Source organism: Sceloporus undulatus, chromosome 3, assembly GCF_019175285.1.
Source record: "Sceloporus undulatus isolate JIND9_A2432 ecotype Alabama chromosome 3, SceUnd_v1.1, whole genome shotgun sequence".
NCBI classification, from domain to species: domain Eukaryota; kingdom Metazoa; phylum Chordata; class Lepidosauria; order Squamata; family Phrynosomatidae; genus Sceloporus; species Sceloporus undulatus.
Window position 1 is genome coordinate 17,357,736 of NC_056524.1, and position 24,634 is coordinate 17,382,369.

Consider the following 24,634-nt stretch of genomic DNA (forward strand, 5'->3'; position numbering starts at 1 on the left):
TACAAGATCCCTTTGCATACTGATTTTCCAAACTAACAGGGCTATGTCTTTGAATTCTAGTTAAAGTTATAGATAGAGGCACTGCAGTTACAGTTACTGAAAGTGTAAGTAACCTGTCCTGGCCTGACCCTCTCCACTCCAAACCTCATGGAAAAGTCATTCACCTGTGCTCCCAACCTCAGCTTCTTAACATCCTTTTTGAATTGCGGTGCTTAGAACTGGACGCAGTTGGCCTGACCAAATCAGACTAGAGGGGCACAATTACTTCCCTTGCTAAGAGTGTTTTGAGCTTTTCTTGGGTCATGTCTTCTAATCTTCCCTGGAATGTCTGATGTTTTGTGGTGCCTTGTCCTCCTTGGTGGTGAGGACATTGGGTCACACTGACTGGACATCAGGTAGAATCTCATGCTACCAGCTTCTTCCTTTCAGTTAGTCTCAGAGGTGGTACTGGACTGAAAATCAAACAATCTCATCTTATTATCCCTCTTGAAATTGGGACACCACCACCATCCCATCTCTCATGCAGCCCCCTGCCTTAGGTGAGGAACCTGACCCTTCCCTGATGCATATTTGCTGGTTTGTTGTTGTTCCCCATCTCAATCCATGGGGAGAGGAAGGTAAGAAATAACAACAACAAGAACAACAACAACGAGACTAGGACCCGGAGCGATGGATGTAAACTACAGGAAAAGAGATTCCACCTCAACATTAGGAGGAACTTCCTGAAAGTAAGGGCTGTTTGACAGTGGAAAACACTCCCTCAAAGAGTAGTGGAGTCTCCTTCTTTGGAGGTTTATAAACAGAGGCTGGATGGCCATCTGTCGGGGATGCTTTGATTGTGAGTTCCTGCATGGCAGGGGATTGGACTGGATGGTCCATGTGGTCTCTTCCAACTCTATGATTCTATGATCATTATTAATACTAATAATTTGAATTCGACAGTGAAGAAATTGTACCTGGGATTGCCTAGAATGGAGTGAAGAGGTAAGAAGACTAGGAATGGGAAGGGCAGCCATGAAAGAGATAGAGAAGATCCTAAAGAGTGAAGCTATACAACTGAGCATCAAAGTTAGAATTGTCCAAGCCATAGTATTCCCAATCACTATGTATGGATGTGAGAGCTGCACTGTGAAAGAAGCAGATACATAGTGTAAAGGTACCAATCAGGAGAAACAAACAAACTAAGTCCATGATCCAAGATGGCTTTTTATTTTGCATGCAAATGAACACAGGGGAATCATTTCTACCAAACTGTGCCCCCAGACAAAGCAGAAAGCAGTCTTTTATACAGAAGACAGTGCTTAAGCTTCGGGCACCCTCCTTCTGAACTTTCAATAACCCAAATTAAAAAGTGTGTTCTTAACATTTAATGAGAATGAAATTCTATGTCTTATCATTTGGCACCGAAGATTGATTTATCTCCCTCCCTGTCTGGTCAGCTTGGCCTTGACTCTGCAGATGCACTGTCATCGTGCCAAAACTCAGAAAGGGGAAGGTGGGGAGAGAAAGTAAAGAGTAGAAGGGGCAACCCAGCCAAAGGAAGAGCTGTGAGAGAGAGAGGAGGGGTTTATCAAACCCTAACAATAGAAAAACCAACTCCTTTGAGAAGTGGTGCTGGAGAAGAGTGCTGTGGTCTGTGGATACTGTGGACTGCCAGAAAAACAAATGGGTCCTTGAGTGAATCAGGGCAGAATATCCTTGGAGGCCAAGATGACCAAACTGAGGCTGTTGTACTTTGGCCACATCATGAGAGGGCAAGACTCATTGAAAAAGACAATAATGCTAGGAAAGGTAGAAGGAAGAAGAAGGAGCGATAAGTCCATGAAGTCCTTGCTCAGATGCATTTAAGTACTGTGGACTTAAGTAGACTTAAGTCTAGGAAAGCTCATGCTGCCAACTTCTTTAGTTAATCTCAAAGGTGCTACAAGACAAGATGCCTCAACATAACATTCATCATCATCATCATCATTCCCCAGGCTCTGGGGCCTCAGGGGCCCCTTATGTATTATTATTATTATCCTCCTCCTCCTTCTAGCTCTGGGGCCTCAGGGCTTCCCTTATGCCTTATTCCACTCAGGGCTGTAGGCCTAGGCCTGCCTTGCAGTTGTAGGCCTGGCGGTTGCCATGGCAACGGGGGAAGCCCAGAGGAGGAGCAGGGAAGCGCGGCGCTGAGGGCGAAAGGCGGCCGCTGCGGCGGGAGGCTTTGGGGGCTGCTCCTCCTGCTTCCCCTCCGTGGGAAGAAGAGCCAGCTGCAGGGGCAAGGGCTGGGGAGCAGAGCCCCAGGAGCCCACCAACAGGTAGCCCTCCTCCTCCTCCTCTCTTCCATTTAGGTTCCAAACACACTGCAGCGATAATCCATTTTGAGACCCCTTAAACTGCCCCTTGGCTCAGTCCTACCAGGGAATCCTGGAAGTTGTAGTTTAATGTAGCACCAGAGCGCTCTCGCTCTCTCTGACAGAGAAGCCCAAATGTCTCACAGAACTACAACTCCCATGATTCCCTAGCGCTCTCAAACCATATGGTCCAAAACACACTGCAGAAACGATCCGCATTAACTGCCCTAGGGAATTCTGGGAACTGTAGTTTTGACTGGAAGAGATAGCTGTGGTGCCACAATAAACTACAGTCCCCAGCATTCCCTAGCATTCAGCCAGGGCAGTTAAAGTAGCCTCAGACTGGATTATTTCTGCAGTGTGGATTCACCTCTGTTGAGGTGCCTGAAGAAAAAGCCTTCTTCCCATGCTCAGAGGCACTCTGTTCCTCCCCTTCCTCATAGGCTCCAGGGCAAAGTGCCAAACAAGTCTTCAGAAAGCCTCTCTGAGTAGTTTCTGCTCTTAATTTTAAGTCTGTGTATAAATGAATAGTAATAATAACAACAACACTTGTTTCTTCCCTTTTAACAGACTGGATAAATGCAAATACTAACATGGAGAAGAAGATAGAGGCACTGCGGGAAGAAATGGTGGCTAGGTAGGTTGCTAGTCGGTTAAGGGATTGCTCTGCTGATGAAAGTGTTAACATGTTTGCTATTGGATTTCTGTTTTGGCAGTTAGGGCCAAGTTGTCCTTTGCCCCATGGAACCGTCATTTTGGCAAATGGGTTGGTAATCAAATAATAAAAACTAAATAATACAGTACAGTATTGGGAAACTGTGCAGCTTATTGCTTTACACTCTTAAATCAGGGCTGGGTCCCTTTAAATGCTGTGCCTGCTTCCTCTTGCATTTTGGGGTTTGTAGTTCAGTGAGAGCTTTCTGGCTGGATATTCCAGATGCCCCTCCCTAAACTACAAGTCCCAGAATGCAACAGTAGGTAGGCACAGCATTCAAAGCAACCTACTCCTGTTTTAAGATTGTAAAGCGATAAGCTCGTGTATCCCTGTGTCACACGAAATCCCTAACAATTTGCCTGGTCCATTCACTGGTTTAGGGCCATTTGGGGTGAAGGGCCTCTATGAATGTAGAAAAGCCACAAAGAAAGAGAACACTTCTCTAGGAATCTCCAGCTCCTCCAGTGCAACTCTACGGTTAACATCTGCCAAAAGTTGACCATAGAATCATGCTGGAGGACCAACAAATGCCTAGAGCAGTGTTTTCCCTAGGAATGTCTAGGTTCTCCAGCACAACTCTATGGTCAACTTCTGGCACAGTTGCACTGCAGGGCCTAGAGATTCCTAGAGAGAACATGGTAATCAAAACCGCAAATAATCAAATCTGCAAAAATCACAAACGTGGAGGGCCAGCTGTAATAATCATGCTGCATTTTGGGTTCTACGTTTTAGAAACCAAAAGTTTCAAAGGGTTCTTGTCTGTGTAAAAGACAGGGACATGCTAAAATGTGCAGGTTTGTATTCTGCGTCTGGGCATAGTCAACCAAAACAAAGAAAGATAAGGAGAAAATGATGACAGAGATTTTTCAAAGTTAGCTTCTTCAAGAAAAGCCGTCCATGAATGTGGGAATATTGCCAACCAGCCAGGTCCCATTGCTGAATGGAGATATTACCATAGTGGGGAGAATATCATATAAGGGAAGGCAGACTGGACATATTTGCTTCATCAGAACCATCTCTTTTCAGATATAAGGTTCTTAAATGATAAATGATTGAGAACAGATAAGCAAATGTCTGTCACAGGTCCAATCCACACTGAAGAAATAATCCAGTTTGACACCGCTTTAATTGCCCTGGCTCAATGCAGGGCAATTCTGGGAACTGTAGTTTTGGAAGACATTTAGTCTTCTCTGTCAGAGAGCTCTGCTGCCACAATAAACTGCAAAAAATGTGATCTCAAACTGGATTATTTCTGCAGTGTCAACTGGACCACAGTTAGGAAAGTTATCAGACTGCAGCAGTTAAGGCCAATCTCATGACTGAGCCAGATGATTATACTGTGTGCAATCCCCCCAAAAGGTCAGAACAGTTCTGATTTACAGTACTCTTGACTGAAATGCTCATTCTTAAGGGAGTTAGAAATACAAGTATCAGGCAAAGAACCTGCAATCCTCTATAAAGAGATCGGGGTAGAGGAACCATGTCTGTTTCACCTGTTGCCACTGCTTATTTGGACTGCAGACTTCAGGCCTGTGGTCAAGGATGTTGAAAGTTGTTGTCCAGCAACAACTGAACAGCCACAGTTTCCCCATGCCTGGTGGAAAACCTCAAGTTCATGTGTATTTGGTGTACCTCTCTTTCCTACAGTCCTTACTCTGTTTCCAACTACCAGTAGCCTTTCAGTACCCTGTGAAGGCAGTGTTGGGTTGGTAGGGAGAATAAGCTGTAGACTTCTACCAACTAAAGTTGGTTATTAACCAGGATTTTAAACCATCGTTTGTAATTTTAAGGTTCTGATGAATAAACCGTAGTTTTACATTTTAGTTGTAGTGGAAAGGTTGATTTAAATAGGCCAGGACTGAAATATGAAACCCACCATGCAAAAGGAGGAGTTGAGGTCAGAAATCGATGATTGTTCTCAGGTTGCTTAGCAATTTTTTAAAAATCAAGTTTGCATTGTATACAACACACTTCACATACATTGCATCTTTCTTTCTAAGGCTGTTGAGATGCATGGGGTGGGGTGAGGTGCAGAGCTGATAGTTTGCCTTTAAACCACTAATGCTGCAAGCCTAAAGTCACTGAATGCAATGGGACATACTTCTCAGTTGCCATACACTGTTGTTGTTACGTACTCTATACTTACACAACTTGCACAACTACATGTGCAATTATTTTTTACAAAAACACAGTACTCCAACAATCCAGCCACGGTGTTTATAGGTGATCTGAATACTGACCTGCTCTAAACCTCCCCTTTGAACAATGACTTTACACTGGTAAATTGGAGCCTGGAAGTGTTACTTTTTTGAACTGCAGCACCCAGAACCCTGCAGTTACTGCTGATGTGGGTGCGGTGTTTGTGGGAATTGTAGAACAAGCGAACAAAGCATTTCCAAATTCTGTGATAACTATATGTCACTGATGATCATTCAGTTTATTCCACTCTTCTGTAAATAGGGCACAGTATTTAAAAGCCTCTGTGTAACCTAAGAATGTAGGTTGGATAAAATCAAATATGCATAGTTAGATCATCTGTGGATTCCCCCCCCCCCCCCCCCGTGTACTGCAGTCTTATTAACCTCAGTGGCATTGCATAACTTTAGTTACTATCTGTGAGAAAAGCTTAAAAAAGGAAAAAATGAGAAGAGGATGTGAAATAGCTGTATATCCCAAGCAGCCCTTTAGGACCGCAGGAGATTTCAAATGTCTAGAAGGAAAGCACATGATGCTACTGTTTTAAATGGATACGTGAAATTAATCTCTTAACTGTAGCCACAATGCATGACACTGATGAGTTTAAGATTTCATTTATTAGGCAAACCATGAAGTAGTAATGTGACTGACTGCTTTTAATGAAGAGTGCATCCCTAATTGACCCACATTTCTTGTTGAAATTACTTTCCAAGCCCCAGTCAAAGCAGAAGATGCTTCTTTTGTTTAAAATCTTAAGCACGCATAACCTTCCTAATTGGGAAATGTTATGATCTGGAAATTGCACTGTAAAACTCTCATCCCTGTCAAAAGAATCCTGTTGAGAAGCAGTTGTTTTAATCATTACCTAATTAGAGTCCTTCAGAAGCCCTAACACAAATGGAATATGTATGTTTTAAAGAAGATATTTCCTGATGCCTGAAGATTTTTTTAAAAATCTATAGAAGTCACTGACCTGCTTGAAATTTTGTTTTGTTGTTGTTGTTTTTTTTCATTTTGATTGGAATTATGTTTTAACTGCATTATTCTGTGCATTTCTCCTCAGAAGTAAACCCAACTGAACTTGATGAGAATTATTCCCAAGTCAATATACACAAAATAAGTCTTGTAGTAATAGAGGTAGTGTAAAGATTTGACTGGTTATTTCCTAATCAATGCAGGAAAACTGTGGTCCTGACTTTTGCAGCTTTTGACCACATACAGTGTTCCTCTCTGCTCATTTTTTTGCCAGTTTTCCATAGGCCCTCTTAGGAAATGGGACCCTGTTATCAGTTCTTACTGTTTGCCAGCCCAACTCAGGATTGTCTACTCTTGACTGGGAGCAACTCTAAAGTTTCAAACATACCACCTGTTGCTCAGACATTTTTAATGTGAGATGCCAGTGCTTAAACATGAAACCTTGAGCATACAAAATGTGTGCTCTACCCCCTAAGACAGAGTGTGAATCATGACACTGTGAGACTTCAGCACTCAGCGGCCCTCACTATTAACTGTGCTGGATAGAGCTGCTAGAACTTGCCATCCAACAATATGTGAAGGGCTGCAGGATTCCTACTCTTGCACCCTTCTCTTTTCTTTCCACTGGACCACTCTCTCTTGTCACTTGCCTTTCCTAGCCACTCCAGTCTCCTTCAGCCCACTGCAATATTCTTTCCTTTTCTTCTTATACCACTACTTTCTAAGGGATTTTTTCACTGCTTCTGCTCCCGTCTAAAAGTGTTTCCAACTGTCACTGCTGCCAATCAAAAGACATTTCAGCCTTCCTTCCTTAATGGATTTTCTATTAAGACAGTAAGAAGAAAGAGGGGAGATGGAGTGAGAAAATGAGAAGGTTGAAAACAGAAGATGATGAGTTCTAGACATCACCCACCATCACTTCCTGTAAAATTCCATGAATGAGGCAGAGCGCTTTCATTTGGAAGTATCTTGACTCCTAAACAGATCTGCCAGGGACAACTAGAGACATTTTAGCTTCCTCTTGCATCTCTCTCTTTTATATTAGAGCGGCCTAGCCAGTCATTGCCAGAGGCCTCTGCATTGTCACTGTTTTATTTTGACTTAGATTGTAAGCTGCCTTGGGACCCACATTAAGACAAAGGTACATGATTGATTAAATTACTACCATATTGTTGTTGCTCAGATTCTGGTCAAGACTGGTTGTGTTGAAGCTGTGGGATAGGTCCTTGAAAATTCTCCAAACCTCATTGAGAAATCTCAGCTCTGGCTTGAGACATCAAAGGGCTTTCTTTTCTTTCCTTTATTTCTTTATTGTACTTGGGTATGTGAAAATATAATTTATGCATAAAATTATATTATGCATTAAATTCTTCTCTTTTCCCTTACCGAACTTAAGTAATACAGCAAAAATAGCAAGACAGGAAAGGCTGGTTGATTACAAAGACACAAACAGTCCTAACTATTTTTACTAATTCATGCAGGAAGGGGATGCTTATATAGCATTATGCAGTGCTTGCTCTGCATACAGAAGTGTGTATTTTACAGAAGTGTGCAAAAAAAGTACTGATGAATTTGAGCAAATTTTCTTTTAATATGGACCAAGAAAGAGTATTTTACAGCAACTTGATGAGAAAAATTGGGAAGGTTTTCTCCTCCCATATAATGCACCCTGTACACTCAGGTCCTCTGGCGGACATTTACTTCAGTCAGCCAGGATTAGGTTGGCCGCTGTCACCCAGAGGAGTCATTCTTCATCCACCCCTAGACTATGGAATGACTTGCTGGAAGAGATTTGACAGCTGAATAGGCTGTCCAAATTTAAAACATCATGGAAAACCAATCTTCCAGCAGGCTTATCCAAATGATTTTTAAATTGTGGATATAGATGCTGAATTTTAAATGAACTGTTTTAAAATGTGTATGTCCTATTTGTCCTTTTAAACTATTGTATGCTTTAATTACTGTAATGTGTTTTAACTGATATTGTTCATTGTTGATTTGTTGTTGTTCCCTACCTTGACCCATGGGGAGAGGTGAGTAAGAAATAAAGATGACGATGATGATAGTGGTGGTGCAAGGATCAATTGGGTCAGGATTTAAATCCCTAATGAGGCACTAGAAGAAAACTTCCTATCCATCCTTAATTCTTTGTAGATCACAGTCACGGTGTCCAAACTGAAACACAGGAGCGATACAAAAAAGAAAATGGAAGTTGTATCACTGTGATAAAGAAACTACTGTAACAAACCAGAGCCATATTCAGCACTCACCCTGGAGTAGTTTTGCACTGCAAGAAAACTACTCCACAAGGGACACAGTCAGCAGGTGCAACAGGATAGTTTGAGCAACTGCTTGTTCCTCTGAAAGGGTTTTTTCTTTCTCCTCCCCCCCCCCCCCCCCCCAACTCGGCTGCTTTAATTCATTTCCTTTAACCATTTTATGTTGTCAGATTTTCACAGCTGGTCTTGGCTCTGCACAGCTTGCTATCTGACCTGGTGTGCAAATAGAGGCCTGCTGTGATAGTTGAAAGCATAGTTCAGGAGTGCCAAGAAAAGGATGCCAAAGAGGTTTAATGCAATGTCACAGAGCACCATTTCACTCTGCTCTTAATTGCAGAGCTCACAGGCAGACGGTGTCAAGGCTGTTAATCTGGAGGCACAGGCAGTCGAGGCATAAACCTGGTTGCAAGCAAGCTGCAGCTGTCTGGGCAAGGCAAAGGTGTCCAGGCAAGCAGGCAAATGGTTTGGGTACCCATTGAGCTGACAACAGCTCAATGTCTTCTCTAAAAACCAAACCAGCACAGGAGGGTTGATACTTGACAGAACCAGGTAAAACCCCTTTGGCCTGACAGTCTTTTAGTCAGCAAAGCTGTTTTACTATGGTCCAAAGACTTTAGATAATACTAGGTGACATATTCCTTCTTTTGTAAAGCTGTTATTGTTAAGCATAAAGTAAGGGTCAAATTAGATGTTACCTTAAATATACTGGATTTCTGTTCTCTCCCTTCTCTAAGGACCTCAGACATGGTTCTTCCATCCATGCAATCCTCACATCAGTTCTCTGACACTGGCTAAACTGAGGGTGGGGAAGCATGGCTCCTGAATATCACTTTGAAGATCCCAAAGCCCCTCCCTGCCAGTTTTCCTAAAATGACCTTTCCAAAAGGGTGGGAGAATTTTGCCATGTTTCCTCCCTACTCTGGGCTATTTTAGACCTGCAAGAGGCCTTTGTTTTATTTGGAAGTAAACTGGATGTCATAGAATCATAGAGTTGGAAGAGACCACAAGGGCCATCCAGTCCAACCCCCTGCCATGCAATCAAAGCATTCCCGATATTTAAATAGATGTCTTTCCTGGGCACAAAACAGCCCAGGGTTGCCTTAAAAGGACTGAAAATTCACACTGCACACTTTAGAGAGGATTTGATATATTTGAGAAGGGTAGGTTGGAAACATCTTTTTAAAATGTCACATTGCATAGTGAAGTTGTGTGCAGACTTCCACATTCTTGATGGGGCCCAATGTGACTCACCCCCCAAGCCCTCAGCAGTTGCCCAGCTCTGGACTAAACAGAGATAGGAAATGGCCTTATGCTACACAGTAAAAATTACACCTCAGTGGTGACTTCACCCTTGTTCTCTATATTCTGTTGTTGTTGTTGTTGTTGCCAACTACCCTCAAGTCAATCTCGACTCATGGCTGCCCTGTGGATGAGACATCTCCAAGACTCCCTATCCTCCACTACTTTCTTTAGTTCTTGCAGACGCATACCCATGGCCTCCTTAAGAGAGACAATCTATCTAGCATGTCGCTTCCTCTCTCTTTCCTTCCACCTTACCTAGTATTATTGTCTTTTCTAGTGAGTCATGTCTTCTCATGACATGGCCAAAATATGACAGCCTCAATTTAATCATCTTGCCTTCCAGGGAGCTCTCAGGCCTGATCTGTTCTAGGACCCATTTATTTGGTTTTTTTGGCTGTCCATTCCTAGTCCAGCACTCATCATTGTATGATGCTGTCTCTTTTTGTCTGTTTGCTATTTGCTGTGATTTAGCAGCAGAATCAGGATTCAGAAAAGGAAGGGGCACTAGGGACCACATTGCAAACATGTGATGGCTAATGGAGCACACCAAAGAATTCCAAAAAAAGATTCAGCATGTGTTTTATAGACTACATCAAAGCATTTGATTGTATAGATCATAAAAACTATCATCTGATAGTCCTGATGAATCATCAGAACTGAATTTAGGAAAACAGAATGATTCCCAATAGGCAAAGGGGTCAGGCAAAGCTGCATCTTATCACCTTACTTGTTTAACTTACATGCTGAAAACATCATAAGAAAACCATAATTAGAATCAGAAAAAGAAGATAGGAGGAGGCAACATTAACAACCTAAGATACGCAGATGACACCATAATATTAGCAGAAGACGTTCAGGAGTTTAAACGGTTAATAAGGAAAGTCAAAGATGAAAGTGCAAAGGCAGGTCTGATGCTGAACATAAAGAAAACAAAAATAATGACCCCAGAAGAAATATACAAATTCAATCTAAACAGCAAGGAAATTAAAATAGTTAAAGAATTCTCATATCTAGGATCAAACATTGACTAGAATGGGGACTGCAGTCAGGAAACAAGAAGAAGACTGGGAGTGGGAAGGGCAGCTATGAAAGAACTGGACAAGCTACTGAAAAGCAAAGACATACAACTGAGCACTACAGTCAGAATCATCCAGGCCATTGTATTCTTCATTACCATGTACGGATGTGAGAGCTGGACAGCGAAGGAAATAGAGAGAACGAAAATCAACTTATTTGATATGTGGTGCTGGAGAGGAGTACTTAGGATATCATGGACAGCCAGGAAAACAAACAAATGGGTTCTTGAACACATCAGACCAGGGCTCTTCTTGGAAGATAAAGTTGAGACTATCATACTTTGGCCACATAATGAGAAGGCACAGATTACTACAAAAAACAATAATGCTAGGAAAGGCAGAGAGAAGAAGAAAGAGATGAAGACCACAAACCAGATGGATAGACTCAGTCAGGGGAGTTGTGAGCAAGGGCTTGCAGGATCTGGGCAAGGCAGTGGAGGTCAGGACAGGGATTCTTGGAGATGTCTCATGAGTTGGAAGCGACTCAAGGGTAGCTAACAACAACAACATGCTATTTAATATTTACATGAAGCCACTGGGCAAGATCATTCGGAGACACGGGGCGCGGTGTTATCAGTACGCTGATGACACCCAAATATGTTTCTCTGTGTCTCCGACTGATGCAGTGACTAAGGATGGCATCTCTCCTCTAAATGCCTGTCTGGAGTCAGTAATGGGCTGGATGAGGGAAAACAGACTCAGTTTGAATCCAGAGAAAACGGAAGTACTCGTGATAGGTTCTCCAGACCCGGGGAAGGAGATTTTTCCACCTGTCCTGAATGGGGTCACGCTCCCTGTGAAGGACTCAGTTCGCAATCTGGGGGTGCTTCTGGATTCGTCGCTCCAGCTAACATCTCAGGTGAATGCGACAGTCAGAGGCGCCTGTTATCAGCTTCGGCTGATACGCCAGTTGCGGTCCTACCTGGACCAGGGGGACCTTGAAACGGTAGTACACGCTCTGGTAACCTCTCGGCTGGATTTCTGTAATGCGCTCTACATGGGGCAACCCTTGTACCAAACTCGGAAGCTACAATTGGTTCAGAATATGGCAGCAAGGCTGGTCACTGGATGTTCCAGGACCAGTCGTATAACACCCATCTTACAAGATCTACACTGGCTGCCAATGTGTTTAAGAGGAATTTGAAGACCTTCCTATTCCGCCAGGCTTTCCCCCCATGAGCTCTGATGTTATTCTAATTCCCCTTCGATGATGTATACTGTCAATCCAGCTATTGCATGGTTTTTTATGGTTTTAATCTGTTGTTGTTGTACAGTTTTGGCTTGTTCATGTTGGTTTTCTTTGATTGTATGGAGGGTGGGTTTGTACACTGTCGGGATATTGTTGTAATTCATTGTTTTGTTGAATTTTAATGTTGGAAACCACTGTGATCTGTATAGGAATAGCGGTATACAAATAAATTTTATTATTTTTATTAAGAAAAGACCATTTTCCTTGGAAAATGGCACATGTGGAAAGCAGTTATAAAACTTTCCTGAACCACTTTCATTTAGGATCAGGAGCCCTTGACGGCTGCTGTTGGATTTAAAAAATGTATGAGGTATCACAAGCAGAGGAGTCAAAAGATGCTGGCAAGGATGAATTTAAAATGCCATCTTTTTTATTCTAAGGCACTTTGGTCTGCACACACCTCCACTCCCATGGTGTCGCCTGACAATTAAAAAGTATTCCTAGTTCGAGATCTCTTTTGCTCCAAATGTAGATCCTTTAAACTATGCTATATTACACATAATGGAAAGATCAGAGGAAACAAAAACCTACTTCAGAGCAGTCAGATTTTGCCTTGGCACCACAGTTCAAGAAGGATATTGATAGCTGGAAGGTATTTCGAGGAGGGCAACTAGAATGGAAACCAAGCTCTATACGGAGTGGTTTAGGGTGCAGGGTATCTTTAGGTCAGAGAAAATGTGTCCTTTATTAGATAATGTGTTCCATGAACTAATTTCCTTATTGGGGCTTGCAGAATTGTGCAGTTAGGTTTGTGAGTTAGAAGGGGTAAGGAAAGGAATAAGGAATCTCTTGCTAGGCAGAGTGAGGAAGGAAGGCATGGTCTCTGGAGATGTCAGCACTGTGCAAATGGTTTTGTTTTTTAGTTGCCCTTCCTTTTTGTTTGTATTCATACAGGAGCTAGGGGGGAATAGAGTAAAAACTAGGATTAAGCCAGGATAATGAGTTTAGACATAATTATAAACTACTGCTAGTATAAGCCAAGATTCATGCACAAACCTCAAATCCATGCTATAAGAGCCTAGTTTGAAATCCCTCAAAGAAACTGCGATTGGGTTGAACCATACAAATAAACCTGTAATTTCCTGGGTCTACATGTGAATCCTCCTCCAAATATTCTTTTTAAAAACCAGGATGTGGTTTGCTGAGGTGATCCTATGATTTGAAGGGCAAATTTCCTCCTCTCTGATTTTTGATTTTTTAACAAAAACTTGTTTTAAAGTTACAGAATTATAGTGCAAAAGTGACATTTTACTCATACACTGTAACACTGCAAGTCTTTCTTTTTTAAAAAGTATGAAACAAAGACGGAGAAGGGAAGGATACAGTTATTCTGATATGTCTCAGAATTAAAAAAGAAACCTACTCAATTACAGTTGGTGCTTGGAGTTGCCAGAAACATTATTTCATTATCTTCAAAAAACAAAACAAAACTGAGAGTTGGAGCATCAATACTATTGCCTCCCAATTCACTTGACCCATATTGAAGGGCCATGAGAATAGTAAAGGTAACCCAGTTGTTCCAAAATTAAAGATATACTCATCTGAGGAGGGATCTATGAAAACTGGATAAAATATTTTCTTATGTGCTATGAATTTGGTTTGGGAGGTTTTTGATTTTTTAATGAATGAATTTGTCTATAGATCTGTCCCTTGTGATGCTGAACTTCAAGAACTAATGCAGCAAATTGACATAATGGTTAATAACAAGAAACTAGAATGGGAAAAGAAGATGCAAGCTTTAGAAGCAAGAATGACCATCCGGGATCAAGAATTAGCAAGTGCCCAAAGCAAGTTAGATCAGAAAGGTCAAGAGGTAAGATATAACATCTTTTTTTGTGAAGGCAACATTGAAATGGAAGAAATTCTTAATAGTTTAATTTGTGCATATATATGTACATGCATTTATCACAGGTCACAATCCTCTGCTTAAGAATGTACATATACAGTACAGTAGAGTCTCGGTTATCCGACATTCCGGATTATGCGACGTTGGATAACTTGGAGGCGTGGCTGTGGGCCTTTCCATGCCCCAGACACGCCCCCAAACAGAAAAGGCCCCCACCACCATCTTCTTCCTCGGCTTCGCTGCGGGGGGGTGAGGTGGAGTCTGCCGGAGCTGAGAGGACCGACTTCAAGCTGCAAAGAAGAGAACTGGGCACTTGGCCCAGGCCTCTCCTTCGCGGCTTGCTTTGCCTCAGCCCGAAGGGAGTCTGCGGAGCTCCGTTCGGGCTGAGGGAAACCAAGCCACAAAAGAGAGGACTAGGCCGAGTGCCCAGTCCTCTCCTTTGCAACTTGAAGTTGTCCCTCTCAACCCTGGCAGACTCCTCCCCCCCCTTGCAGCCAAGCCAGGGCAGAAGTCGCCACCGCGGAGGAAGCAGGAGGTAAGCAGGGAAGGAGACGAGGAGGGAACGAGGGAGTGAGGGAGGGAAAGAAGGAGGGGAGGGGAGTCTGGATTAGCCAACATTTTTGGTTATCCAACTATCAGCCGGCCCATTTATGTCAGATAATCAAGACTCTACTGTAATCCTGTTCCACTGAAACCTGTACACATTCACTTGTATTTTTATTATTCTTTTGGCCATTTTGGTTCCCGTTCTTTTAGTAGGTGAAGTGCCTCCCCTTGCTCAAACTAAGGGCATTGGAAGAAAAATTAAAAGATTGCGCCTTACTAGCTTTCTACTGACTGGAATCATGCAGTGGGGTGCAGTGTGTCTGTGGCCACTATGTATGTAGATCAGCTACATCTGTTGGGATACAGTGGTATGTCTTCCTTGAACAACCATCCCACCTATAAGTGACAGGTGGTATAGTTATCTAAACATTTCTAATCATATCTAATTTATTAATTACAGGTTGAGTATCCCTTATTGGAAATACTTGGGACCAAGAATTTGGATTTTTTCCAAGTTTTGGAATATTTGCATGTACATAGTGAGATATTTTGGAGATGGGACACAAGTCTAAACATGAAATTCATTTATGTTTCATATATACCTTATACACATTGCCAAAAGATAATTTTATACACAATATTTTAATTATGTTGTCCCTGAAACAAAGCTTGTGTACACTGAATCATCATAAAGCAAAGGTGTCATTGTCTCAGCCTCTTGTGAAAAGTTTTAGTTTGGAGCAATTCAGAGGTCAGATTTTCAGATAAGGGATACTCAACCTGTACAAAGAATGAAACCAAAGAATGATATCCAACTCAGCTATGGAGCATGTGGTAAATTACACTGTCTCATCCAAGAAAGCAAAAGGAAATAATAATGATCAATTTCACAGGTCCATGGAGATGAAAGAAATGAACACTACAGAATGATTCTGATTGAAAGTGCTAGAAAAATAAGTACTGTGAAAAGTGCTTGCTTGACCTGGAACCTAGGAAGGGGTGGCAGTGGGGTACAAGTGAGTGAAATGTGTTCCATTCAGTGTATGTGTGAATTCCAATTTCATACTGGGAATGCTGTTTCCTATTATTTTAAGTGTAAAACAAAGACTTAGCAAAAATGTTGTAAAAAAAATAACAGTTAGCCAGCAGCCTGGACTATTCATAGATTTTTAAAACAAACAATTGGGTTACGTTTATTTTTAACCAATACAAAATAAAAATAAAATAGGGGAAAATTTTCACCAGCTTACCTGCCCCTGACCCCCCCCCCCACTAATGATGCCTCAAAACAAGGTAAAGTTATTGCTCCTCCTCTTGCTTTCACAGAAAGTAAGACTGCTTCCATATTATATATTTACTCTACAATTGCCACACTTCTGGAAGAGAATAAATAATTCCTCTCCTGCCTTTTCCTTATGCTTCTTCCATTTATTTTGAGAGCTTTAAAATCTGACTTTTTGAAGGAGCTGAGCAGCAGCACAGTCTGCAGATATACATTGCCTTTACATTTCTCTTTGAAGCAAAGCTCACTTTTCTGGTGATGTTTTGCAGAAAATCTGACATCACATGGAATGTCAGTTCAGTTCAAGGACTCCTCCTGCCTCTTTTCTCTTGCTTGAAATGGAGTCATTTCTAGCTGACCTACCTGCTGCACCACTTGCAAGTCTGTGAGGGTGGGAGGATCCATTTAAAATGATAGAAGCCAGTAAAAAAAGAGCAACAAAATGTTTCCAGTTAGCAGAGCAGAGGGATGGCTTGTCCTGTTTTCCTTTCCTCAGAGTCTTGAGGTGCTATACATTGAGAGCTATACATTATATGAGGATTTGGTCTGCACATAACTCCATGGGCACCATTAGACACAGGGTAGAAACATTACTGCTTTGGACTACAACTTCCAAAATCCCTCAACCAGTGTGGACACAATTCCGAAAACTATAGCCCAAAAAAGTCTGATCTGGGGCCAAGTGACATGTCACTTCAAGTTTCATGAATATTTATGATTGCAAATAACAGTTGGAGTTTAACATAAACAGTTATCAGGTTTGTGCTAAAAGTGAGTGTTTTTTCTCTAACCTTTACAAAAAAATCCCCCCTGAAACACCCTACAATTTTTGCTACAGTGAAATTTTATAGTATTTTTTATAGTCACATAAAAAAAATACACTAGATTGCAACCCCTCTTACCTTCATATAATTTTAGTGGTACTCTTCTGTCTTCTTAATCTCTCATTATATGCCTTCATGACACAAACCACAAAAAACACTTATTATAAAGCAGTCTCTTTGACTACAGCCAGACAGCTTCAGAATTAGAAATTTAATGACTTCAGCCTTAATCAAATGTAGAAGGTTTGTACAGAAAAAAAGGAGGAAACATGTATCATCAAGTGGTAGTAAAATTTTCACAGTTCCACAGCAGATAATGGGATAATGTTCTCTGCCCAGTGGGAAGTCTAGAAATTCATATGATTGTTCATGAAAAGATTGGTATATCCTCTGCCCCAAAATAAAGCACATAAAATAAATGAAAAACATATTTTGCATTGTTCATTCTCCTTCCAAGTTACAGTGTATTTAAGAGAGAGAGAGAGAGAGAGATTATATATTAGGAATGAGAGGCTAAAGAAGGAAGAAAAATGGATTTTGACTGTATACAAAGTAAACCTGGTTGCATAGACATTTTTTTAGAACTGGAGACCTGCTGATAAGCTGTTTGGCGTAAAAGGGAGACAGATGGAAACTAAATCCTTTTCTCCTAACTTTGGCATATATGCTTATTTTAGAGTAGGACTACAGCATTCCAGAGGGCTGTTGAACAGCATTATCCCATAATTCCTGTCAATTGGCCATTCTAACTGGATCTGATGAAGATGACAACAGCTGGGAGGGATATAGGTTTATCGTCCCTGTTTTGGGGTCCCATTCTGCTCCAGCCGTTGAATTGAGGCAGGGAAATAAATGCATGTATGACACTCATTTGCAGACAATGCCCAGAAGAATGTATAATTCTTTAAAGGCTTTCAGATGCCTGTGAATCATGGCTGGGTTACAGGTGATTGTGTAACTGCGGGGAGGGGGTACATCTACTAACTAAGCTAGAGAAAGGAGGTTTGTGTACATGCTGAAACACAATATTCTGAAACATAAGATACTAAAAGTCACACACAAGCATATTCTGATTTCTAAAATTTCACATAATACCACTTGATTTCTACCACATAAGGACTGGAACAACTGAGATTTTGAATACTTGCCAAATTGCACTGAATTGTGTCCAGGCAAGATACATCTGAGTCACTGAGAAGCTGGTAAAATGAAATATTTTTCATTCTAAATCCATGTTGTTGTTATAATGTGCCATTAAGCTGATTTCCACTTATGGCAACCCTATAAATGAAAAACCTCAAAACGCCATGGCATCCTTTATTGAGTTGAATCCATCTGTAATGTAATCTTCCTCTTTAGTCACTGCTTTCAACTTTTCCCAGTATAAAATGTCTTTTCCAGTGAGTTTTTTTTCTCAATAGCTTCAATTTAGTCATTTTGTTTTCTACTGAGTCCAGAACAATACCACGCAAAGGATTAAATAATTCCAAGTGGTTACATGAGTTTTTCTGTCCCAGTGTAAAAACAGTAGAAATTTCTCAGTTTCTCTTTAATAAATCTAATTATTTATTTTGTTCATTGTTGCTTATTGGTAATGTTTCTATGTTTGTTCACTCAAAATTTGCTTTTTGCACCATTGTTCTTTGGTGACCCAAAATAATATCCTATTACAAATATAGGTTGGGCTCCTAAGACAGAAGCTGGATAACTTGCAAAAGACAAAATATGAAATGGCTCAAAACTATGATACACAACTTGAAGCCCTGAAAACTCAAGTAAGGAAAAATATTCCTATTTTACAGTGCTTGCAGTATTTCAAGGTTAAGTTTACTAGATTGTGAAATGCTATGTCTCTAACTTCATGGCTATCTGTACAAAGCACAGTAACTGTGGCCACTCGTATAGTATTATATGGCAGTTCCCACACAAATGGATGTGCTGGCTAGGAATAATCGAAGTTGCAATTCAACACCTGGAGGGTCAGATATTTTAAAGGAAGAATGGGAGCAAACAAATCTTTTTTGCCTTTTAGTATAGTCTGTCTACTTCAACACTAGATACATTGCTGAGGTGTCATTCTTTGATTAACAATTAGAAGAAGAATTAAAACAGTGAAGTGTTCAATAGGAGATGTCTAAAGGGGAATGGAGGCATGAAAGAAAAGATGCTTCCTTTCTTTGTCCATAACCCCCTTGTTGTGCTTATTTATAACAACAGTATATGCTTAGTCATTTTTTATTTATTGTTAACACTCCATAGCATTCTTTAGCATGATATCTTAAAGAGGTGTACAGTTGCGGGGGGGGGGGGGGGGGGGCGTGGCGAGGTTTCAACAATAAAAACTGACTTAGAGACAAGGAGAATAAATACTATTATAGGCACTCCATCTAAAGCAGAATGATAACTCACATAGCTGCTACACATTTCAGAGAAAGTTGAAAGAGGACTGAGAAGGACTGAGAAGGAAAGGAAGTGAAATAATCCATAAGAAGACAAGTCTAGGTATCAAAGCAGTGTATCAGGCAAAACCTGATGTGAATATCTAGGTGGCCTACCTGTCTGTTTACACATCTGCTTCATAAATAAAGGTTAATAATAATAATAATAATAATAATAATAATACTGTCCCCTGGAGGCATACTGGCCACAATTCCATACTGCCAAACTATTTGCACCATAGAGATCATAACACATGTTATTTGATAATCTCCGCACTTCCTGGGGCATCAGTGATGGTGTCTGAGATCTTTCTTCCTTGACCCTGTCTGCCATGAGAAAGTAGTCGTCCCCCTCCCCCTGCCCTAAACAGGAATTTTTAACCTGAAAAAATTAAATCAGGATGTCCTTGGAGATTACCCAAAGGGTTTGGCAGCCCTCAGGCAATGTTTTTTTTCCAGATTTCACAGAGTCAAAGTTGGAAGGGATCACAGAAGCAATCTAGTCCAAACACATTATATACTACATTTGACCCTCCCTAGCCACTGGTTTCCAGGGATTTTGGAAAATCATCAATATGATTTTTGTCATATTGAGAAGGGAGCAAGTTCGTTTTCTGCTGCTCTAGAGAACAGGATCCAGAACAATGGATGCAAGCTACAGGAAAAGAGATTCCACCTCAACATTAAGAGGAACTTCCTGACAGTAAGGGCTGTTAGACAGTGGAACACACTCCCTCGGAGTGTAGTGGAGTATCCTTCCTTGGAGGTCTTTTAACAGAGGCTGGATGGTCATTTGTCAGGGATACTTTGATTGAGAGTTTCTGCATGGCAGGGGGTTGGACTGGATGGGCCTTGTGGTCTCTTCCAACTCTGCGATTCTATGGTTTTCCAGTGAAAGCAAAATATAGAAAGGGAATCATTGCATGCTGCCATGAGCTCCCAATAGACTGAGATATAGATGCAAAATGTGGCCATATGAGAAAAGAAAAAGATGCCACTCAAATTCAGGTCTCAGACATATTGGGAGAGATGGAAGAGAAAACTTGAAAATTTGGGCTCAGTTTAGACCAGAGGTCTAAGATATATTCATGCTATTTGAAGAGCACCAAGCAGTAGATATTTGTTCCAACAAGCCCCAGCTTTGTGTAATCTTTCTTATGCTCCCTTCCAAAATGTATCAGGTAATCCACTTGCACAATCTTGCTCTAATTTGCTGTAGAGACTAGTTGATGATGGCACATGACCCTGAAATTGGCTTTTTCACTTCAGATAGCTTATCCCAGATATCATTTTTACTCGGAATTAATTCTTTTCTTAATCTCCATAACTGAAGTATGTTAAATTCATGATCACATTTAATGTGCCTGCTTATTGTCTTCAAATAGCAGCCCCAGAGAGGGCTGTTCAAAAGTGGGACCACAACATTCAGCAAGATGAGTTAACCTGCTATTCCCATGCTGTGTTCCCGGCAAAAATCATCTCACCTTCCCCACAAACCTCTGTTTGCTGAAGTAAGGAAGCCACTAATGGCACTATCCTATTATTATATTAGTACAGATAATCCAGTTTTTTATTCAGAAGAACCGTTAAAGCTGTAAACACAAGATGGCACTAAACAAATGCAAAACAATTTGTGCAAACATTGGGCAAGAATAGCAGCACAAAATAACTGTAAAGTCAATCTGTATTTAACAGTGTAATTAATTAACACCACAAGTTATATGAAAGCTCAGCCTTGTTCATCCTTAACCACTCAGTTATAATAACTGGTGCATTTTTAAGAGAGACTGCTAATTAGAATATTTAAGCTTAACTGCTTTTGACAATTATGCCTCTGGTGCTCAAGAAGAAATGAGATGTTCTTCATGACATTCATTTCATTTTCAGTTTGCCAAGCTGACACAAACCTATGAGAAGTTACAGCTGCACCAGTTAAAACAAAATAAAGCACATGATGTGGAGAAATGTATGGAAAATCAAGAAGTGCCTTTCCAAATGAGCAGTTTAAACCAGAAATTGGAAGTAAGTATATCTTGTCTGAAGCAGTGCCTTCTCCCATGTATTCTTCCCTGTGCTCTGAAATATTCCAAGGAGACTTCTTGGTCAAATGGTGTGGATCCAAGCTGAATGAGGCTTTATGGGTCATCACCAATGCTTTGAAATGTGTCCAGAAATGGACCAGCAGCCAGTGGAGCTGTTGGAACAAGGTTGTTGTGTGCTCTCTGTAGCCAGCCCCAGTTAACAATCTGGCTGCAGCTCTTTGAGCCAACTGAAGTTTTTGAATACTTTTCAGAGGCAGCCCCACACAGAGCACATTATAGTAATCCAAAAAGGGTTGTAACCAAGGCATGTGTTACCAATGCCACTTTCTGCTACCATGCACTTTCCATTAGACCACTTTCTGGTGAAGTTTAAATTTAAAATGTCCATTCCCCTTTACAGAGGTGTAGAGCAATTAAAAGCTTCACCCCAAGTACATATGGACTCTGAAGGATTCTTGAATGCTCTTGGGTAGTTGGGAAAGGGAACAAACCATTGACATGAGGGAACAAACCACTGACATGATAATAGCCTTCCAGTGTCTTCTCTGCCACTGTTGAAGCAAACTAGCTACTTTTCCTGTAGACTTACTGTTTATGAAGAAGCAGAAACAACAACTAGAAATCAGGTGGTGCAGATATCATGAATATGACTGAGCACAAGTCAGGCCCCACCTGGAATATTGTGTCCAGTTCAGGGCACCGCAATTTAAAAGGATGTTGAGAAACTGGAGCGTGTCCAAAGGAGGGCAACTAAAATGGTGAAGGGTCTGGAAACCATGCCCTATGAGGAAAGACTCGGGGAGCTGGGGATGTTTAGCCTGGAGAAGAGAAGATTAAGAGGTCATATGATAGCCCTGTTTAAATACTTGAAGGGATGTCATATTGAGGAGGGAGCAAGCTTGTTTTCTGCTACTCCAGAGACTAGGACCCAGAGCAGTGGATGCAAGCTACAGGAAAAAAGATTCCCCCTTAACATTAGGAGGAACTTCCTGACAGTAAGGGCTGTTTGACAGTGGAACAAACTCCATCAGAGTGTAGTGGAGTCTCTTTCATTAGAGGTCTTTAAACAGAGGCTGGATGGACATCTGTCAGGGATGCTTTGATTGAGATTTCCTGCATGGCAGAATGGGGTTGGACTGGATGGCCCTTGCGATCTCTTCCAAATCTATGATTCTAAGAGAGAGAGTGCCTCATCAGAGAGAGTACATTTTCCACCTCCACTGCATCTTCAAATAGCCATCAAAGTAGAAATCAATTTGGAGAGTAAATCAGACTAAGGCAGAGGTGTAGGGGAACCCATCAAGTCCTGTTGTGTCAAGTTTTCAAGACAGCTGAAGGGTAACATTGCTTGGATCCACTATAAACTTGTTGTCATTAGTGGACAGGGAAGTAGGTGGTACAATCCTGTCCTTACTGCTTAATCTCCCAGCAACCTTGGATATATGTGGGTTATATGTCAGAAACATGGTACGATGGTTCCACCTCTACAGAAATTAAAGTGAAGCGGATGGTAGGCTTGACCCCAAGGAACTTCAGTTCTCCAAGAGTCCATTTCATCTGCCACACATTTAACATTCCTGAATAAATTTGTCACTAGCACAAATTTGTCACTTGTTATATTCAGCCTTATCTCAGGGTTGTTATTTGGTTATGGGCTGGATGAGGGCCAGTACTAAAGCTGAATCCAAACAAGAACTTATGTGGTTCTTATACAGGATATGCAATTGTTCCATATATGGTTGCACTTTTCTGTAAAGAGCAGGTGCATAGCCTAGGCCACTTGAGGCCCAGATGATTCTGGTGGCTAAGGCCCTGTACAGATGGGCCATTAAGAACGTCCTGGTGATGTACTAGGGTTGCCTCGAGAGCTCCTTTCATGCCATGTATTGCTGGTGCAGCCTTTACACTGCTGCGCCAGCGATACAAAAGAAAAAGGGGCCAAGTGGCCCCTTTCTCTCTTTCCCTGCCGCTGTCGGGGTGTCCTTGGGGCATGAAGCATGAAGCCCCAAGGACACCCTTTCCAGACCGTGGGGAAGCGGCGTTTTTCTGCTTCCCAGAGGCCTGGAAAAGTGGCAGATTGGGGCTTCTGGGGCTGCCGCTGTGGCAGCTTAGGCCCCGATCCGTCAGGGAAAGGGGCGGGTGCAGGCCGCCCCAAACGGGCAGTCTGTATCCCGCCTAAGAGAACATTTTACCACCTTCAGCTACTTCCGCAGTTGCCCTGTATCAGAAGCTCACCAATGTTGCTCAGGGCTGATTTATGTGAGAAATGTGAAAGACATGTGATAAAGGACTCTCTGCAACTCCCATGTTGTCCAAAATCTCTCTGAAAGCATTTGTGAGAGAGGTTTGACAGCTCAGTGGTAGGGCAATATGCAAAGCATTTTACACACTTAAAGGCTTAATATTATTAATGGTTGATAAAGCATTTTTCACCAGCAGGTATTGTATACATTGGTTCAAAACACATTGCAGAAATAATCCAGTTTGAGACCACTTTAACTGCCTTGGCTCGGTGCTAGGAAATCCTGGAACTATAGTTTATCGTGATACCAGAGCTCTCTGATAGTTCCCAGAATTCGCTAGCTTTGAGCCAGGGCAGTTAAAACAATGTCAAACTGGAATATTTCTGCAGTGTGTTTTGGACCCTAGTTAATAATATGTAATTCAAGAACTTTATTTGGTCCCATTATTTCACCTAAGAAACTGTATATATTCACCAACTTTTTTACTGCATGTTTTTCAAGATCTCACCTTTGTATTTTATGAGATATTCTTTCTTACCTGCCTGTCCACTCAAGATTTGTTGTTAATTGCCAAAAGGGTTTTATATTTAAAACTACACCATTCATTCTTTCTCAAGATGTATAAGGAGAATGTAGGCAATTGGTAATGTGATTAATTTCTGCTTTTTCCTTATAGGAATTCAGAGCAAAATCAAGAGAGTGGGATAAACAAGAAACACTTTACCAAAACCATCTAATTTCTTTAGATGCTCAACGAAAATTATTGTCTGAGAAATGTAATCTATTGCAGGTACTGTTATTTCTGTTTTCAAAGAAGAATTGGAAATTAAATGAACCATGAGGCCTGGAGAAATACTTAGCTGAAATCACACATTTTGTAAGTCTTATAAATGACTATGTGGATATCATTGCAAATCAGACACATCATGGTTGAAAATTCAAACTATGTGGGTCCATTAAAGAACTTCTGTATAAGTAGACAAACTATCTGCATATTATATAAAAAGTGGGAATGACACAATTTCTATTGTGAGGAAATTACTGCTGGAAATTTTCATGTGCTTACCATTGGCCCCGTAACCACTGATGGGGCAAAGGGCTATGATTATGTTTTTGGATTACAATGCCTAGAACTCCTCAACATGACCACTGACTGTGCTGGCTGCAGGGTTCTGGGATTTGTAGCTTTTGCTATCTGTCATCAGGAGCACACATATTTCAGTAATAAATATTCTGAAAACCAAGCTACAAGAGACTTGTGGTATACATGACATTTTCTCCTAAGTAG

The 24,634-nt window shown here is 41.3% G+C and overlaps 1 protein-coding gene across 1 annotated transcript in view; it reads left to right on the plus strand.

Moving 5' to 3' along the window:
* Positions 1–2,145: 2,145 nt before the first annotated feature.
* Positions 2,146–24,634, plus strand: part of DEUP1 (deuterosome assembly protein 1) — a 48,659-nt gene continuing 26,170 nt past the window's right edge. Inside the window, exons 1-6 of the mRNA XM_042456997.1 lie at positions 2,146–2,297; positions 2,904–2,970; positions 13,767–13,938; positions 18,303–18,398; positions 20,949–21,083; positions 24,023–24,184. Of these exons, the coding sequence (XP_042312931.1) occupies positions 2,927–2,970; positions 13,767–13,938; positions 18,303–18,398; positions 20,949–21,083; positions 24,023–24,184 (609 nt within the window). The 5' untranslated portion in view covers positions 2,146–2,297; positions 2,904–2,926. The remainder of the gene's footprint in view (positions 2,298–2,903; positions 2,971–13,766; positions 13,939–18,302; positions 18,399–20,948; positions 21,084–24,022; positions 24,185–24,634) is intronic.